The sequence below is a fragment of the Salvelinus namaycush genome, chromosome 35 (assembly GCF_016432855.1).
Source record: "Salvelinus namaycush isolate Seneca chromosome 35, SaNama_1.0, whole genome shotgun sequence".
NCBI lineage: Eukaryota > Metazoa > Chordata > Actinopteri > Salmoniformes > Salmonidae > Salvelinus > Salvelinus namaycush.
Genome location: NC_052341.1, coordinates 34,289,193 through 34,310,560, shown reverse-complemented (window position 1 = coordinate 34,310,560; position 21,368 = coordinate 34,289,193). Strand labels below are relative to the sequence as shown.

Sequence of the window (21,368 nt, the reverse complement as noted above, 5' to 3'; positions counted from 1 at the left end):
TGCTATCGTATAATAATACAAAAATATTTGTATCTGGAATTTGTCTTTCAGCATCAGTAGAACACACCTGACTCTCCTCCACCAGTCATATAAAGAGAACGGTCTAATGCCTCCCATCAAAAAGAGAGCTGGCCCAATCAAGCACAGGTTACACCTGAAGCATGAGGACTTGCAGCGAGTGGTGAACTTCAACTACGCAGAGGTTAATGGAATAGTATTGCCAGGACGCCACCCAGGTGGAATGGGAATTTGAATGTTTGTGCTGTTCTAATAACCAATTTCTGTGTTCATGCAAGTGGCTGACAGTACAAATCACCCATCAGTAGGTGCAATTTGGCAGTACGCCCAGACCGTGTTGAGAACGAATGACGTTGTTTTGAGAACTTAAGATTTCTCAGTTTCAAGGTCTCAGCTTAGAGAGAAGCCTTGAGGTGTTGGTCTGTCACATGTTATGAAACAGTGTTGGTTGGTCACATGAAACGGTAATGATTAATTACGCAAATATAACTTGTCTGTGTAGCCATATATAAGACAACTGTTGGGACTGCCCCAGGAAATCGCCTGATTGAAATGTGTACTATGGTGCATTGCGTTGGTTGGAACCTATCCAGCTCGCTGACAAACAATGACTCATAAGATAGACTGAGTGTCCGTGTAAGAATTTTTCCACAACACAGGACAAACACTTGTGGCAAGCTGCTGCCATCCCATGTGACAAAAGCAGCAGTGTGGCGTCTCTACAAGGAATCGATGACACCACTTGGTATGTAAACCATTTTAGCTGTTTCAGTAACTGTGGGACAAAACAATTAACCTTATTTAACCTCTTGGGTAGGGGGCAGTATTTTGAAGTTTGAATGACAAACGTGCCAAAAGTAAACTGCCTGTTACTCAGGCCCCGAAGCTAGGATATGCATGGTAGTATTGGATAGAAAAGTTTCCAAAACTGTTAAAATAATGTCTGAGTATAACAGAACTGATATGGCAGGCAAAAACCAGAGGAAAATCCATCCAGGATATTTTTGATGTGGGCACTTTACTATTGAATGCCTATACAGTATGCATTTGGATAGGACCCAAATTGCAGTTCCTATGGCTTCCACTAGATGTCAGTCTTCAGTTTCAGGCATTCTGTAAAATGAGGCAGAATTAGAACATTCTTCCAGTGGACTCTAAATGAACCAGAGCTGTTTTGAGCCTTTGACCGATTGAGCGCCGTTCGTTGTTTTTCTTTTCTATTGACCTTGTTTTGAGAACCCTGAGGTACGGCACGGTGTCTCCAGAAACGTTTACTTTTTGGTGTTCTATGATATATCCACTTTACAAGTATATATTATTTTTTTTAAAGTCTGCCCTCTCCTCGTTTTCTTCCCTTCATCTGCACTGGATAAAAACAATATGGTGAAGGATCATAATTAGGCTGGTTTTCAACTGGTCAGTTCCTTCAGATCAGTGCTGATGAAGGAGAGGTGAAGAGACACCTATTGACAAAGAGCCTTGCATGAAAAGGTCACGCACACACACCAAAAAGTTATTTTGTTGGCTTTTAAATATGTCCCCATTACCAGTAAAACAATCAAAAACGATCCCCCCCCCCACCACTTACTTGCTGTGCCGTTTCGTTGTTCATTTGGTCAGTCGTTTTATTCTCAACCATGATTTCTATGGATCGCCGTTTGGGTATTTGCATGTCAAAAAAAGTCAAAATAAGCTTGTTGACCAATCAGGACCTGAATATGACTGCACGTCACATAATTTAACGCGTTCATACATTTTTCATGTAGTTATTACACAATCACTCGTATTTTGTCACAACGACTCATGATGCTGGTAAAGTTGGCTCGCGTACCTACAGTGCTGGTAAAAAAAGCTAGCTAGCTCATTGATGCAAAAAAAATTCTTCCCCAAAAACATAGCAAAACAACAATCTGTTTCAGTAGCTATAGTTAGCTAGCTAACTATATAGCTAGGTGTCGTCTAAAATAGCCCTAATACATAAGACAGTACTTATTTGATTAATGGGTGGTCGGACCCATGTGTGACGCTAGCCACAATAAGGATTAGCCACAACAGTGGACTTTGCGGTTAGCCTTCAAAATAACAGTATGTCATTGACAGTGATGCAAATGAATACAAATAGTAGAATTATGCCATAATTTAATAGATCATGCTAAACGAGATTGGAATGTTATATAAAATCAACAAAAGACAATCATTTGATAATGTCAAATCTGTTAAATCACACAGAATGTATTAGACTTTAGAATTGCATTGGGGGCATACTTATTTCACTGTACAGCCTTACCTATGGATTGTGGATCGATTACATGGGGTATCAGTCTACTCAATGACACCCAGAGAACATTAGCATCGTAGCTCTTATTGCGGGACTCTGAAACAAACTGAATTGAGCCACATTTGTCAACCTGTGTATTGAACACTATTCCCGAGAAAAAAATGAGTATGATAACTGAGGACGTTGGGAAAAAATAGATTATGTATTGAGTAGACCTACTCCATTTCATTGATCCCCAATCCTTATGTAAAGCTGTACAGTGCAATATGAATGTCAATACACACAATAGGCTGACAGGGGAGGTGAATTCACACAGTCACAGTCCCGCGATAAGAGCTACAATGTCAAAATGTGCGTAAATTCTTCACAGTTGTGTTCTGTGGGTGTCACAGTAGACTGATACCCCATTTCATTGCTTCACATTCCAACCTTGTTAAACAGTATCTAGTCTAAATATGGCATGATTCCACCAATTCTAACGTTACGCATCACTTTCAAAGAGGTACTTTTATTTTGAAGGAAAAACGCAAATCCTATTGTGCCTAAACCTTAGTGGCTAGCTTCACAACACATAACCCGGTCAGGTCGAGCCTCACTAGTCAGATGAAGCTAGCTGGCTGCTTATAACTTTAGCTTTGGGCAACAGGGTTAAGTAGCTGGCTAGCTATTTATTTTCATGAACTGAAGATCAATTTTAATAGGCGAACGACAATACGTACAAGGATTCCTAAATCATTGCTAAGAAAAGTGAAAATGAAAAAGTGGAAATTGTACAGCTTTGACAGTGCTACTGATAGTAGTGGTGGCGCTTGGCTTGCATGTGCAAATTCAGAACACACAACTTTCTATAATAGAACGGTGTTATTTGACGTGCATCTTTTTTGACACACAAAGACCTAAACGGCGTTCCATAGTATGTCGTAAAGCTAATAGCAGTGACGCAATTACTGTGTAACTCCGGTATGGCAATATCTGAACAATAGCGCACTTGGTAACGTTAGTGTGTACTGGTGCTCGACCAATCGCAAAAATCATCACCCACGACAGAACAGTTGATTGTCATGGAAAATGAATTCCATTATCGTGGCTTTAATGGATTTTGCCTTTGAGTTGTCTCACTGAAATGTTCTTACTCTTTCAAATGACTGCTCGACTGCTCGATCCACACAGCAGACATTGTGGGCTAAGTTAGGAATGGTGTGTTGCACGTGTAACGCAAAATTTTAAAGTGGCATCATTAGGTCATGTACCTACATTATATAGGTATGCACGTCGGGGTTAAAATAGACATCGGGCCAATACCGATGTTGGCATTTTTAGCAAATAATGGAGGTCATTTTGCAGGGCTCTGGCAGTGCTTCTCCTTGCACAAAGGCGGAGCTAGCGGTCCTGCTGCTGGGTTGTTGCCCTCCTACGGCCTCCTCCACATCTCCTGATGTACTGACCTGTCTCCTGGTAGCGCCTCCATGCTCTGGACACTACGCTGACAGACACAGCAAACCTTCTTGCCACAGCTCGCATTGATGTGCCATCCTGGATGAGCTGCACTACCTGAGCCACTTGTGTGGGTTGTAGACTCCGTCTCATGCTACCACTAGAGTGAGAGCACCGCCAGCATTCAAAAGTGACCAAAACATCAGCCAGGAAGCATAGGAACTGAGAAGTGGTCTGTGGTCACCACCTGCAGAACCACTCCTTTATTGGGGGTGTCTTGCTAATTGCCTATAATTTCCACCTGTTGTCTATTCCATTTGCACAACAGCATGTGAAATTTATTGTCAATCAGTGTTGCTTCCTAAGTGGACAGTTTGATTTCACAGAAGTGTGATTGACTTGGAGTTACATTGTGTTGTTTAAGTGTTCCCTTTATTTTTTTGAGCAGTGTATTTCTGGAGAATCATGACAGGACATTGAAGAGAGATAGAAAGTTTAAGGGCTCTTGGTGAACAGAACCTTGAAAGAAGAGATTCAACAATTACAGGAGGGTTGTAAAAACAGACTTGACCCCCACCTGTGTGCCATTTGTTCCCTCAATCTACCCTCAGGCTGAGTTGTGCAAGGATGATCGGGTTTCAAGCATCTGGTCAGCACTGCCTGGCTTGGAGTCAGATTCTGACAGAGGTGACAAACGATGTATTAGGTGTCTCAGAACACAGGCTGTAAAAGGGGTAGTAAAGACAAACCTCCGGGGACAGTAATCACACAAATCAGCATCTACAAAACAGTTGGATAAATGGTCAAAAAATGTTGAAACATCCACGAGAAGTGTGTATGACAATATGGGACCATTTGAAGCGTTAAGAAACTCTACATCCTTATGATGGGTTACAGTTACTAGCCTTTGTTTTGAACTGTGCACATGATGTACTTGAAGAAAAGGTTATAGAGCTGTGGGTGGTGAAGAGCAAGATGTGGCTGATGGAGAGCCATACATGTTTTCCTTAAGGGTCTGACCAAAGCAACCACCAATTGCGGAGAGATAACAAAATGCGTTCAAAAACTGAAAGAACCATTTGTTGAACGAAGGTTTGGAGCAGAAGTGGTTAGACACAGTGAGTTACCTGACATGTAAGATGAAGATGACCCATTTTGAGGAATTGAGTGTAATCACTCATCAGATGATGCGATCCATACATGAGGATTTGCGAAAAACTTTTGTTCCCATAACTAATGACAGAGACACAAAACTACGGCGCCATCGTCGACAGGCTGTCACGACTGGACAGACGCATCAAATCAACATAAACCGTGCAGGTTCCAAGTGAAACCAATAACATTACTCGTTCAGCAAAAGAGAAACCTGGTGCATGTCATTATTGCAGGATTTCTGGTCAACGGCAACGAGAATGTTGGAAAAGAAAACGTTCTTATGAAGACTGGCCAGGAGAAGCAGGGACCATCCAAGGGAAAACGGAATTAAGACAACAGCCCCAACGACAATGCTGCCGCAGAAATTTAAGAAGCTCTCTCCGGCTCAGCAGCAGAGAATGCTGGATGCTGTGGAGGTTAACAGACCCCTATGTGAACATGGTCAACTTTGCAGTAGATTTATTTTGTAGATACAGGTGCTAAAGTCACATATCTTATGCAGATATGTCCTCAGTACAAGGGCAAGAAAATAAGGGCAACAATTTCTATTGGTCCAATGAAGATTGATGCAGGGGTGTGGATAGGATCATTTGAACAACCTATTTTAGGCATTGATGTTATCATGCAATTTTACTCTACATTGAACATTTGAAGCAAAGGTGACAATCCCCGAAGGGGTCTCCCCCTTCTCTGGAGAACGGAGCTGACCTCGACCCAACCAACCAGCCATGGAGGTATATCACTCGCCGTGGAAGCCGAAGAAGGCGTCCTCTGACAACAGGGGTCTCCATAGAGATGTTGAGCCCGGAACTGACAGACCAGAAACAGCTTTGCCGCCCTGGATCCAGAAGTTGTGGCGCCTTTTTCCGTGGTGGCTTCCCAATCAAGATCGGATCCGGAGGTACCTGCGTCTTCGTCCTCAGCTCTGTCTCCCTTTCCGGCGGATCTACCTCGGGTTCAGATCCTCAGAGCTCCCAGCATCGACCGGCCCATTCAACATCAGCAGCTGTCATTGTAGGCAGCTCTATGGTGAGAAACATCTCGGTCCCAAAGTCAAAAACTGTGCTACCCAGGAGCACGAGTACAGGACATAACAAGGCTGCTTCCAACTGTTCTACCACAGATGCCGGGAGCTGACACTGTCGTAGTCCAAGTGGGGGGGGGTCAAACGACATCAGGAGGGCTAGCTCAGAACATTTGAAATTAGATTTTAAAATAACTGATTTTAGCATTAAAACACTCCAAAAAAAATGGCCAATAATTTCAGGTCCAGTACCATCATTGGGCCGCGGGTGTGAAAGATTCAGACTGCTGGCTTTACACATCTGGCTAAAAGAGTACTGTAGCTCTGCTGGAGATACTCTACAGGAATGACGGAGTCCATCCAAATCATCTTGGCTCCTGTCCACACATTTCAAGGCTGCGTTGAAACAATGACTAGTAAATGATCCAAGACCAGCTCAGTTAATCCCTACCATTGTGACAAAGACTCATCATAATGCTGCACCAAAATGTACATGATCTTAGGGGCATTGACAAACACAATGTACGTAGCTTAAAATTGTATGTACCCCTAATTGCACCAAATGCATCTGTTTATCCTACAGCTAAACAGAGTTACACTGTTTGCACTGAGGCGGTGTGCAATAGTAGGAAGACACCTTTATGCAGCTCTTCCTGCACTATCAGTTCCAATGTAAATAACATGAGTAAGTCTACCTCTGATAAGCTTCCCAGGGATGCCGCTTACTTCTATCCACCCACCCCCGTCTGATCAACGCTCTACAACCAGCACCTCATCTGCTTCCAGTGCCAGTTCTCTTATACAACGAGAGACTAGGCCGACGGAAGGGGGGAGGTGGCCGTGGCCACCGACGAGATGCCGCACCTGACGGGGTAAGAAGAAATGACTACCAAAAGGCAGAAGGGACCGTTCCAGAAGTCCCAGAACCCACGGGACTGAGGGTTTTTAATTTATCAAGCAAGATATTGAGCCCTGCCCATATCTCATTGTGTAATCTTCTGTGCCTACAACTCAGTGCAACGTTTGATGTTAAGATCGACAAGTTTTTTTAGTTATTTTTTTAGAAACATCCGTTTAAGGGAATACTTTAGCTCCCCTAACCGTGATATTTCTACTGACCATGTAGGTTGCTCACCTGCACATAGTCCGACTCCTTTTAGAAGCAAGAGTTATTTTTTACATCCAGCCAAATCGCAATCACTCTATTAAGACATATTGCAGACTTGTTGAAAAAGGATGTTCATCTCCTTAAAAAACAGGAGTACATATCTTTCCATCATTTACCGAAGGATGAAAAACAAGCTTCGCTTGATTTACAATCCGATGCGTCAGTCCTTACCCGCCCTGCTGATAAGGGTGGGTCGGTTGTACTCATGGATAGGACAGTTTATGTAAATGAGGGTCATAGACAACACCTTTCACCAGAAAGTGACCCCACTGCCCAATTTCAGAACACGATCTTTACTGTCCTAGATGGGTATTTAAGTTCTGGTCAGATTAGCCAAAAATGTGTTATTTTTTTGGTTTTCAACACCCTAAAAATTGGCACTTTTTATACTTCGCTGAAATTACACAATGTTACAAAACCTCCAGGGCGCCCTATTGTAGCGGGCATTGATGCAGTAACGGCCCCTCTATCAACTGTTGTATTAGACCACGCGCAGAACAGCTCCCCTCCTTTGTAAATTACACCAGCAGTCAGATCTCTATTAATGAATCTCTTGGTCCACTCCCTGAGAATACTGTTAGTTACTTTTGATGTTGTCGTTATACACAAATATTCCACATGAGGGCGGTATTGAAGCTATGGAACATTTTCTTCTGCAATGTAACCCTAATGAACTACCTTCCAGTGCATGCATAACATTGGCTGAAATAGTACTCACAACTACTTCAAATGATTACTTTATTCAGATGAAGTGTACTGCTATGGGATCCCCCATGGCTCCTAACTATGCTAATTTGTATGTGGGTTACATGGAGAAACAGTCTATTTTCAATCCTCTCAAAAATGTTTTGCCTAACATCATTATTTGGAAACGGTATATTGATATTTTTGTTCTATGGAGGGGTGATGCAAAACAGCTCCAGGCATTCCATGCTTTTCTTAACTCCTGTTCTGAGCATCTGAGATTTACTATGCAATCTGATAAACAGCAAATCATTTTTCTTGATCTTCTGTGAAGATCATGTTCTATACACTGACCTTTAAAGGAAACCTACTGATCGTAAGTTTGTTTAGGGCTGATAGTTGTCACCCACTTCCCTTGAAAAACAGTTTGCCAATTCTGTCAAATCAAAAGAATGTAAAAAAACAAAATCAGATTGACAGAAACATGGCTGAGACGCAAAGAAAATTCAAGGAGAGGGGGTACAAAAACGGTCAGATTAATACTACCATTGAGAAAATTCAAAACATGACCTTTTAAGGTCAGTCTCGCAAAAATAAGCATTCTTGAGTTCTAACTACCCGTTATTCAAAGTGCTCTGAACAAATTAAGGGAATCGTTCAAACATTGGCACATTCTAAGATCCGATAGTAAATCGGTACTGTGTTTTCGGTCCTTCCCTTGGTCGTAATCTCACGGGGAAGAAACCTCAGAGATCAACTGGTTAACTCTGATTTACCACCCAAAGATATCCCTGCACAACGTGTATTTGCGCCCCTACTGGATGGAAACGACAAGTGTAGTGGCTGTGCTCATTGCAATGGCACTTATAAAATGTAGATCCTTCAAACATCCCCAATCAAAGGTGTTATCACGTGCTCCACTAAGGCAGTTATTTAACTTATAACTTGTCCTTGTGGTAAAAATTGTGGGTAAAACAAAACGCAAATTAGAAGTACATATCTCGGAGCATCGTAGCACCATTAGGTGCGAAAGCTCGAATTGGTTGCTGCCCACTTTTTGGAAGAAAAGCACTCAATTTCGTCTCTTCCTAGGAGAGGAGTTGACCTCGACAATTTATTGTTAAAACGAGAGGCTGCCTGGATCTTTAAATTAAAGACCTTTGCTCCCGTCGGTCTCAACATAGACTTTGATTTGAAGCCATTATTGTGATATTGCTATTGTAAAGGTTCGTAGGCTTATGTAGCCAAAATGTATCTATGATCGTACGCTATCCATTTGTTTGTTTTTTTATGCCATTTTAATATGAGAATTAACCAATGATATCAGGCCACACCCTGCCATGATTACAAGACACCCGTTTGTGCGCGTGTGTCTTTTGACACTATATAAATTAGTTTGTCAATATACCCTGATGAAGACAGCATGTCTGTCGAAACTTGACAAATATTTTTGCATCTGACCACCTAGAATGCGCGGCTCTCCTTTATTTTTTTAAGTGTTCCACTCCGCTCCTCGCCTAAATAGGTGTGCGTTTTTCGCCTGTAGACTAATAAGCACGCACCCATTAAGACAATGACTCTAGAGATAGAAATAGATAGAATTAATCACTAACCTTTGATGATCTTCAGATGACACAAGGGACTTCATGTTAATCAATACATGTGTTTTGTTCGATAAAGTCAATATTTATATCCAAAAACATGTTTACATTGGCACGTTACATTCAGTAATGTTTGGCTTCCAAAACATCCGGTGATTTTGCAGAGAGCCACATCAATTTACAGAAATACTCATCATAAATGTTGATGACAATACAAGTGTTATGCATGGAACTTTAGATAAACTTCTCCTTAATGCAACCGCTGTGTCAGATTCCAAAAAAGCTTTACCGAAAAAGCACACCACGCAATAATCTGAGTACAGCGCTCAGAGCCCAAACAAGCCAAACAGATATCCGCCATGTTGGAGTCAAAAGTCAGAAAAAGCATAAAAAATATTCACTTACCTTTGATGATCATCAGAATGCACTCCCAGGAATCCCAGTTCCACAATAAATATGTTTGATTTGTTCCATAAAGTCCATAATTTATGTCCAAACACCTTCTTGTTCGCGCGTTTTATATTGACGGCATTATTGTCCGGTTGAAATATTAATCGACTATTTAGGCTAAAAACAACCTGGGGATTGAATATAAACATTGTTTGACATGCTTCTATGAACTTTACGGATACAATTTGGATTTTTTGTCTGCGTTTGAGCCTGTGGATTACTGAAGAAAACGCGAACAAAAACTGAGGTGTTTGGATATAAAAGAGACTATCGAACAAAACGAACATTTGAGTAAATGAATGTCTGAGTTAAACCATATGAAGATCAAAGGTAAGTGATTAATTTTCTCAATTTCTGACTTGTGTAACTCTTCTACTTGGCTGGTTACTGGTTTGTAATGATTTGTCTGCTGGGCGATGTGCTCAAATAATCGCATGGTATGCTTTCGCCGTAAAGCCTTTTGAAAATCTGACACGTGGTTGGTTTCACAAGAAGTTCATCTTTAAAACTATGTATAACACTTGTATGTTTTCAGAATGTTTGAATTTGGCGCTCTGCAATTTCACTGGATGTTGGTCAGGTGGGACGCTAGCGTCCCACGTACCCTAGGGAGGTTAACCTTTACTTAACTTCTACTTGCACACAATCCCGGATCCGGGAGCACCCTCATCAGTAAAAAAAAGCTGACCAGCATAGCCTAGCGCCACAAGTAAATACTAGCGTCTAAATATCATTAAATCACAAGTCCAAGACACCAGATGAAAGGTACACATCTTGTGAATCCAGCCATCATTTCTGATTTTTAAAATGTTTTACAGGGAAAATACAATATGTATTTCTATTAGCTAACCACGATAGCAAAAGACCCAACCGCATATTTCCACCATTTTTTTTACTGCATAGGTAGCTATCACAAATTCGACCAAATAGAGATATAGTCACTAACCAAGAAACAACTTCATCAGATGACAGTCTTATAACATGTTATACAATAAATTTATGTTGTTCGAAAATTTGCATATTTGAGGTATAAATGATAGTTTTACATTGCAGCTACCATCAAAAATATCACCAAAGCAGCCAGAATAGAGCGCAACGTGAAATACCTAAATACTCATCATAAAACATTTATGAAAAATACATGGTGTACAGCAAATGAAAGATAAACATCTTGTGAATCCAGCCAATATTTCCGATTTTTTAAGTGTTTTACAGCGAAAACACAATATAGCATTATATTAGCTTACCACAATAGCCAAACACACAACCGCATTTATTCACCGCATAGATAGCATTTGCAAAAACCAGCAAAAGATATCAAATTAATCACTAACCTTGACCAACTTCATCAGATGACAGTCTTATAACATCAGGTTATACAATACACTTATCTTTTGTTCGAAAATTTGCATATTTTGAGCTGCAAACCGTGGTTATACATTGTGAATATGTAGCATCGATTCACCAGAATGTCCGGAGCTATTTTGGACACTCACCTAATCTGACCAAAGAACTCATCATAAACTTTACATAAAAATACTTGTTGTATGGCAAATGAAAGATACACTGGTTCTTAATGCAACCACCGTGTTAGATTTAAAAATAACTTTACCATAACAAACAGCTTGCGTTATTGCGAGACAGCGCCTGCCAAAACGGCAGAGAATAGTAATCAACATTTTCCACAGAAATACGAAATATCATAATCTTGTACAAGGAGTCCTAGGTCCAGAATAAATCGTTGTTTGGTTTTAGAACGTCCTTTTCTCCTGTCGAATTAGCAACCTTAGCTAATGTGCTAACCTTAGCCAATGTGGCGCGAACATGCCCATCTTCTCTCGACGCAAAGAACGGAATATTCCAAAAGTCCCAATAAACGTTGAATAAACTGATACAACTCGGTTGAAAAAAACTACGTTATGACATTATCACATGTATCAAATAAAATCAGAGCCGGAGATATCCGCCGTGTATACCGAACGCTTTTCATTTAAGAAGATTTCAGAAGCCAATGTCGACGTACTTCGCGCGCCAGAGAAGACAAAGAAGTTTGCTGCAAAATGAGTTCTGTTTTACACAGATATAATTCAAACAGTTTTAGAAACTTGAGTGTTTTCTATCCAACAGTAATATGCATATTGTACGATCTAGAATAGAGTACAAGGCAGTTTAATTTGGGTAGGATTTTTCCCAAAGTGAAAACAGCGCCCCCCTACTGACAAGTTTATATATATATATATATATATATATATATATATATATATATATATATATATATATATACTGTTCAAAAAAATAAAGGGAACACTTAAACACAATGTAACTCCAAGTCAATCACACTTCTGTGAAATCAAACTGTCCACTTAGGAAGCAACACTGATTGACAATAAATTTCACATGCTGTTGTGCAAATGGAATAGACAAAAGGTGGAAATTAAAGGCAATTAGCAAGACACCCCCAATAAAGGAGTGGTTCTGCAGGTGGTGACCACAGACCACTTCTCAGTTCCTATGCTTCCTGGCTGATGTTTTGGTCACTTTTGAATGCTGGCGGTGCTCTCACTCTAGTGGTAGCATGAGACGGAGTCTACAACCCACACAAGTGGCTCAGGTAGTGCAGCTCATCCAGGATGGCACATCAATGCGAGCTGTGGCAAGAAGGTTTGCTGTGTCTGTCAGCGTAGTGTCCAGAGCATGGAGGCGCTACCAGGAGACAGGCCAATTTTTATTTTAAATCCATGGGGGAGAGTGTACGAGTGCACACAGGAGGAGGGTAGAGAACCAGAATGTTGCCATGGTTCTCCGTTGAGTAGAGCACTAACTCACCAGGGATCAGTTTCTTTGCCGGTACAGTCTTCAAGTTGGTTGCAGGCTTCTTCGCCGGTACAGTCTTCAAGTTGGTTGCAGGCTTCTTCGCCGGTACAGTCTTCAAGTTGGTTGCAGGCTTCTTCAAGCACCTAGCACCGCTGGCTGGCTCTGCAGAGCATGCTCGAGCTTTACTGCTAGTTGAAAGATCTGGGCCATCTAAATGTATGGAAAGAGACAAGAATTTGGTTATCAAGTGTTTTTTTCTATTGCATAGACATTGCCCCAGCTGCATCGAGTTCTAGCAATAGAGAACAGTACTGTCTGGGGGTATAGACAAGTCATGGTTAGTGTTAAAAGACAGCATACATTTTTCTTGAGGCACCATGTCCCCACAGACACAAATTACAAGTCTGTAGTGCCACCTTGCGGTGACGAGAAACAAACAATACTTGTATGAACATAATACATGCAAGAGTTTTTATTTTTAAATTGTGATTAGGGCTGGCACAATTATGTACCTTATAACACAGTTATGAATGAAGGCCTTCCTAAAAATGAAGGTGAAGACCTTACCGTGAAATGTTTACTTACAAGTCCTTAACTATTTCTTGAACTGCATTGTTGGTTAAGAAAATATTTACTAAATATTTTTTTTATCAAAAACTTAAAATAATTACATAATAACAATGAGGCTATATACAGTGGGTACCGGTACAGTGTCAATGTGCAGGGATACATGTCAAGATAATTTGTAAAATGACTATGCATACATAATGAACCGTGGGCAACAGCAATGTAAAAGCAAGGGGGGGGGGGGGGGGGGGCATTCCTCTGACACCGCCTAGCATACAGTTGAAGTCGGAGGTTTACATACACTTAGGTTTGAGTCATTAAAACCCGTTTTCAACCACTCCACAAATTTCTTGTTAACAAACTATAGTTTTGGCAAGTAGGTTAGGACATCTACTTTGTGCATGACAAGTCATTTTCCCAACAATTGTTTACAGACAGATTATTTCACTATCACAATTCCAGTGGGACAAAAGTTCACATGCACTCAGTTGACTGTGCCTTTAAACAGCTTGGAAAATTCCAGATAAAGATGTCATAATTTTAGTCAATCAGAAGTTTCTAAAGACATGTCAATTAGCCTATTGAAGGTGTACCTGTGGATGTATTTCAAGGCCTACCTTCCAACCCGGTGCCTCTGCTTGACATCATGGGAAAATCAAAAGAAAAATCAGCCAAGACTTCAGGAAAAAATAAGAAAAAAGTAGACCTTTTTTGCTGCAGGAGGGACTGGTGCACTTCACAAATTAGATGGCATCATGAGGTAGGAAAATTATGTGGATATATTGAAGCAACATCAAGACATCAGTTAAAGCTTGGTCGCAAATAGGTCTTCCAAATGTACAATGACCCCAAGCATACTTCCAAAGTTGAGGAAAAATGGCTTAAGGACAACAAAGTCAAGGTTTTGGAGTGGCCATCACAAAGCCTGACCTCAATCTTATAGAACATTTGCGGGCAGAACCGAATAAGCGCGAATGGGCCAAAACTCACCCAACTTATTGTGGGAAGCTTGTGGAAGGCTATCCAAAACGTTTGACCCAAGTTTAAATTGTTTAAGGCATATTTAAACTTCTGACACAGGACAAGAGGAATACCTATGTAAGAATGCTGTTCATCGACTACAGCACAGCATTTAACACCATAGTACCCTCCAAACTCGTCATTAAGCTTGAGACCCTGGGTCTCGACCCCGCCCTGTGCAAATGGGTCCTGGACTTCCTGACGGGCCACTACCAGGTGGTGAGGGTAGGTAACATGATCCACCCCGCTGATCCTCAACACTGGGGCCACACAACGGTGCGTTCTCAGCACTCTCCTGTTCACACATGACTGCGTGGCCATGCACGCCTCCAACTCAATCATCACGTTTGCAGACGACACTACAGTGGTAGGCTTGAATACCAACAACGAGACGGCTTACAGGGAGGAGGTGAGGGCTCTCGGGGCGTGGTGTCAGGAAAATAACCTCACACTCAACGTCAACAACAGAGGGAGCACCCCCCTTTCCACATCGACGGGACAGTAGTGGAGAGGGTAGTAAGTTAGGTTCCTCGGCGTACACATCACGGACAAACTGAAATGGTCCACCCACAAAGACAGCGTGGTGAAGTAGGCGCAGCAGCTCCTCTTCAACCTCAGGAGGCTGAAGAAATTCGGCTTGCCACCAAAAACAAACTTTTACAGATGCACAATCGACAGCATCCTGTCGGGCTGTATCACCGCCTGGTACGGCAACTGCTCCGCCCACAACCGGAAGGCTCTCCAGAGGGTAGTGAGGTCTGCACAACGCATCACCAGAGGCAAACGACCTGCCCTCCAGGACACCTACACCACCCTATGTCACAGGAAGGCCATAAAGATCATCAAGGAAAACAACCACCCGAGCCACTGCCTGTTCACCACGATATCATCCAGAAGGCGAGGTCAGTACAGGTGCATCAAAGCAGGGACCGAGAGACTGAAAAACAGCTTCCATCTCAAGGCCATCACTGTTAAAACAGCCACCACTAACATTGAGTGGCTGTTGCCAACATACTGACTCATCTCTTGCCACTTTAATAATGAAAAAAATTATGTAATAAATGTATCACTAGCCACTTTATATAATGTTTACATAACTTACGTTACTCATCTCAAATCTATATAATGTACTCTATACCACCAGCATCTTGCCTATGCCGTTTGGCCATCGCTCATTCATATATTTTTTATGTACATATTCATTCCTTGTGTGTATAAGGTAGTTGTGAAATTGTTAGCTTACTTGTTAGATATTACTGAATGGTCGGAACTAGAAGCACAAGCATTTCGCTATACTCGCATAAACATCTGCATGTGACAAATAACATTTGATTTGAATGTGATGAAAGAAAGAAAAGCTGAAATAAATCAATCACTACTATTATTCTGACAATTCACATTCTTAAAATAAAAGTGGTGATCCTATCTGACCTAAGACAGGGAATTTCTTCTAGGATTAAATGTCAGGAATTGTGAACAACTGAGTTTAAAATGTATTTGGCTAAGGTGTATGTAAACTTCCGACTTCAACTGTATAGGTCCTGGATGTCAGGAAGCTTGGCCCCAATGATCTACTGAGCCGTACGCACTACCCTCTGTAGCGCCTTACGGTCAGATGACGAGCAGTTGCCATACCAGGCAGCGATGCAACTGGTCAGGATGCCATCGATGGTGCAGCTTTATAACTGAGGATCTTGGGACCCATGCCAAATCTTTTCAGTCTCCTGAGGTGGAAAAGGTGTTGTCCTGCCCTCTTCACAACGGTCTTGGTGTGTTTGGAACATAATAGTTTGTTGGTGATGTGGACACCAAAGAACTTGAAACTCTCGTCCAGCTCCACTTCTGCCCTGTCGATGTTAATGTGGGCCTGTTCGGTCCCTCCTTTTCCTATCATCCACGATCAGCTCCTTTGTCTTGCTCACATTGAGGGAGAGGTTGTTGACCTGGTACCACACCGCCAGGTCACTGACCTCCTCCCTATAGGCTCTCATATCATTATTGGTGATCAGGCCCACTTGTGTAGTCAGCAAACTTAATGGTGTTGGAGTTGTGCTTGGCCACGCAGTTGTGGGTGAACAGGGAGTACAGGAAGGGAATAAGCATGCACCCCTGAGAGGTCCCAGTGTTGAGGATCAGCGTGGCAGATGTGTTGCCTACCCTTACCACCAGGGGCGGCCCGTCAGGAAGTCCAGGATCCAGTTGCAGAGGGAGGTGTTTAGTCCCAGGGTACTTAGCCTAGTGGGTACTATGGTGTTGAATACTGAGCTGTAGTCAATGAACAGCATTCTCACATTGGTGTTCCTTTTGTCCAGGTGGGGAAGGGCAGTGTGTAGAGTGATTGAGATTGCGTCATCTGCGAATCTGTTGGGGTGGTATGCGAATTGGAGTGGGTCTAGGGTTTCCGGCATGATGGTGTTGATGTGAGCCAAAGATAGCCTTTCAAAGTACTTCATGGCTACCGATGTGAGTTCTACAGGGCAGTAATCATTTTAGGCAGTTTATCTTTGCATTCTTGGGCACAGGGACTATGGTGGTCTGCCTGAAACATGTTGGTATTACAGACTCGGTCAGGGAGAGGTTGAAAATATCAGTGAAGACACTTGCCAGTTGGTCCGCGCATGTTTGGAATGCACGTCCTGGTAATTCGTCTGGCCCGCGGCTTTGTGAATGTTGACCTGTTTAAAAAGGTCTTGCTCACATCAGCTACGGAGAGGATGATCAGTCTTCCGGAACAGCTGGTGCTCTCATACATGCTTCAGTGTTGCTTGCCTCGAAGCGAACATAAAAGGCATTTAGCTCGTCTGGTAGGCTCACGTCACTTGGCAGCTCGGTTTCCCTTTGTAGTCCGTAATAGTTTAAGCCCTGCCACATCCGACGAGCAGTCGGATTCAATCTTTGTCCTGAAATTGACTCTTTGCCTGTTTGATGTTCCGTCTGAGGGCATAGCGGGATATCTTATAAGCGTATGGATTAGTGTCTCGGTCATTGAAAGCGGCAGTTCTAACCTTTAGCTTGGTACAGATATTGCCTGTAATCCATGGCTTCTGGTTGGGATATCTACGTACGGTTACTGTGGGTACAGCTTAGCTGTCGATGCACTTATTGATGAAGACGGTGACTGAGGTGGTGTAAACCGCAATGCCATAGGAAGAATCCCAGAACATATTCCAGTGTGTGCTAGCAAAACAGTCCTGTAGCGTAGCATCCATGTCATCTGATCAATTCCGTATTGAGCGAGTCACTGGTACTTCCTGCTTTAGTTCTTGCTTGTAAGGAAGAATCAGGAGGACGGAATTATGGTCAGATTTGCCAAAATGAGGGCGAGCTTTGAATGAGTCTGTGTGGAGTAAAGGTGGTCTAAGTTCTCTCTATCTGGTTACACATGTGGCTTGCTGGTAGAAATGAGGTAAAACTAATTTAAGGTTGCCTGCATCTACAGCTTACTAATGAGGTATTCTACCTCAGGAAAGCAATACCTCAAGACTACTTTAATATTAGACATCGCGCACAAGCAGTTATTGACAAATAGAGACACCCACACTCATCTTCACAGACGTAGCTGCTCTGTCCTGCCGATGCACGGAGAGGCCAGACACCTTTATATTATCTGTGTCGTCGTTTAGGCACGTTTCGATATAACATAAGACATTACCGTTTTTTTACTTTTAACAATGTGAAGAAACTTTGTTGCTCCTTGCTAAAACAAGCAAAAAAGTATTCAGTTGCCTCAGCAACTCTCCCCACAATGCAGCACACAGAAATAGAATGAATTGGAACCTCTAACGGTGGCAATTTGACTTGTAAACTCATGGGTACAATGGCTATCTGGTATTGTGATGCAATAATTTCAATGGTAATGTAGAATGTTCATTCAAATGATGTTACCTGATGTGAGGCTCATGGAATGTCTATTTTGTAATGTCAGTTGAATCAACAAATCACAGCACATATTACTTCCTGCTTTGCTCCTATGGGTACAATTGCAATGGAAGCTACTCCACCCATTATGCCATAATCGACTTTAAATGGGGATGCCCGTTCTCTTTATTCTATTACAATGGCAGCACATGCAGTCAGGCGCAGAGAAAAGATGCATATAAAAACTTGTTTGTTTGCTATATGAATGGTTATTACGGTGATCACGGTCATTAGGCTGGCCAATCACCATCATTTAAAATTCCATGACCTGCACTGTTATTCCTTAATGAACATCCACACTACATCAACAATGCAAGTCCATCTAGCTCACAGAATAATTACCTATTTTTTTCCTCTTTGCTACAGGAAAAGCATCACTGCTGGTTGGCAAGTGCTTCTGGCCTTGGTTGGGTGCTTGTAGACTCCTTCCATTTAAACCTGTGATGAAATGGAAAATTTGTTATACAAATTAGGGAAAATAATGGCCAAAAACAAAGGATTTCATTCTTCTATTTTCAAATGTTTGACAAAAACAACCTTGTCGGGGATTTGTCTGATAAGGAAACATGGACAACAAATAACTGGGTTAACACTTACAGGTGGAATATTCACAAGTAATTAATGTACTGTTTTGGTTATACAGTTCAGACATGCATGACAGAAAAACACAGTACCATTACATTAACAGATCATATGGCAACTTACAGCACGTTCATAAATTATTCAGACCCCTTGACTTTTTCCATAGCCTTATTCTAAAATGTATTAAATCTTCCCCCCCTCAATCTACACACAATACCCCATAATGACAAAGCAAAAACAGGTTGACATTTTTGCAAATTTATTTACGCTCAAGGTCCTAAACGACGTCGATAAGAGACAATACTGTGCAGCTGTATTCATCGACCTGGCCAAGGCTTTCGACTCTGTCAATCACCACATTCTTATTGGCAGACTCGACAGCCTTGGTTTCTCAAATGATTGCCTCGCCTGGTTTACCAACTACTTCTCTAATAGAGTCATTTGCACTCACTGTATATAGACTTTTTGTTTTCTTTGTTCTACTGTATTATTGACTGTACGTTTTGTTTATTCCATGTGTAACTCTGTTGTATGTGTCGAATTGCTATGCTTTATCTTGGCCAGGTCGCAGTTGCAAATGAGAACTTGTTCTCAACTAGCCTACCTGGTTAAATAAAGGTGAAAACAAAAAGTGGTGCCTTTTGGAAAACTCCAAGCGGGCTGTCATGTGCCTTTTAATAAAGAGTGGCTTCTGTCTGGCCACTCTACCATATAGGCCTGATTGGTGGAGTGCTGCAGGGTCAACTGTGGGACCTTCTATAGACAGGTGTGTTTCTTTCCAAATCATGTCCAATCAATTGAGTTTACCACAGGTGGACTCCAATCAAGTTGCAGAAACATCTCAAGGATGATCAATGGAAACGGGATGCACCTGAGCTCAATTTGGAGCCTCATAGCAAAGGGTCAGAATACTTATGTAAATAAGGTATCTGCTTATTCTTTATAAATTTGGAAAATTTGATAAACTTGTTTTCGCGTTGTCATTATCTATTGTGTTGTGTGTAGATTGAGGGGGAAATTATTCAATTTTAAAACACAACAAAATCTGGAAAAAGTCAAGGGGTCTGAATATTTTCCAAATGCACTGTACATGAAGCTGTGGGATCAAGCTTGTAAGATTCTCATACTGGGCAGTTAGGTTTAATTCCAACACTCTCATACAATGCTGTTCATACCTGAAGAGAGGCTGGGTTTTTCAGTGGAGTGGGTTGCCATAGCTCTTACTGCAGGATGCCTGAGGCTAGCTACGGATCTCTGAGTGCCATAGGATTGAGGTTTCCTCAGGCCAGTGCTCGTCAGCTTGGATTCTATAAATTCAACAATAAATTAGAGGTGATGACTGAGGGAATCAAAACAAAAAAGTGTCACATGCTTTGTAAACAGGTGTAGACAAACAGTGAAATGCTTTATTACTGGCCCTTCCTAACAATGCAGAGAAAGAAAATAGAACAATAATAGAAAAGTAAAACATGTAATAATAAATACACAATGAGTAACAATAACTTGGCAGTGCTTTCAGAAAGTATTCAGACCCCTTCCCTTATTTCACATTTTGTTACGTTACAGCCTTATAAAAAAAATACCTTATTTACAACAGGTGAACTCCAATCAGGTTGTAGAAACATCTCATAGATGAGTGTCATAACAATGGCGCCGGAGAAGGCTGACGTTTTACGTGTCCCCAACCGATTGTGTTTTTTGTAACTTATTTTGTATTTAATGTTGCCGCTACCATCTCTTATGACCGAAAATAACTTCGGGACATAAGGACTGCGATTACTCACCATGGAGTGACAGAATCCTTTTTTTCCTTTAACGAGTCCGATGAGCCCAACGCGAATGATATACTGCTTTCTCGGGAACAGGCCCAGATCCCCGTGATTTGCGTGAAGAGGCGGCGGAGAAAAATGGGCCCGAGAGCAGACTGCTTTCCGAGAATTTGTATGCGATCGAATAAACCCCCACTTCCTTCCATTCTGCTAGCAAACGTGCAATCTTTGGAGAATAAAATCTATGACCTACACGGAAGATTAAAATAACGGGACATTCAAAACTGTAATATCTTATGCTTCACGGAGTCGTGGCTGAACGACGACACAATCAACATACAGCTGGTGGTTTATATGCTGTACCGGCAGGATAGAACAGCAGCGTCTGGTAAGACAAGGGGCGGCAGACTATGTATATTTGTGTAAATAACAGCTGGTGCACGATATCTAAGGAAGTCTCAAGCTATTGCTCGCTTGATGTAGAGTATCTCATGATAAGCGGTAGACCACACTATCTACCTAGAGAGTTCATGTGTATTTTTCAGAGCTGTCTACATACCACCACAGAATGAGGCTGGCACTAAGACAGCATTGAACAAGCTGTATTCTACCATAAGAAAACACTAACCCAGAGGCGGAGCTCCAAGTAGCCGGGGACTTTAAATGTGCAACCAGAGGGGGATTGTTTTTTTTAATAATAATTAAAATAAAATAAAAACTCTAGACCACCTTTACTCCACACACAGATGCGTACAAAGCTCTCCCTCGCCCTCCATTTGGCGAATCTGACCATAATTCTATCCTCCCGATTCCAGCTTACAAGCAAAAATTAAAGCAGGAAGCACCAGTGACTCGGTCAATAAAAAAGTAGTTAGATGAAGCAGAT

The 21,368-nt window shown here is 41.8% G+C and overlaps 1 protein-coding gene across 1 annotated transcript in view; it reads right to left on the bottom strand.

Annotated features, from left to right (window-relative positions):
• Positions 1-21,368, bottom strand: part of LOC120030005 — a 43,308-nt gene that overhangs the window by 10,920 nt on the left and 11,020 nt on the right. The window contains exons 4-6 of the mRNA XM_038975320.1: positions 19,889-20,020; positions 18,474-18,569; positions 12,639-12,836 (exon numbers count right to left, since the gene is read on the bottom strand). Coding sequence (XP_038831248.1) covers positions 12,639-12,836; positions 18,474-18,569; positions 19,889-20,020 — 426 coding nt within the window. The remainder of the gene's footprint in view (positions 1-12,638; positions 12,837-18,473; positions 18,570-19,888; positions 20,021-21,368) is intronic.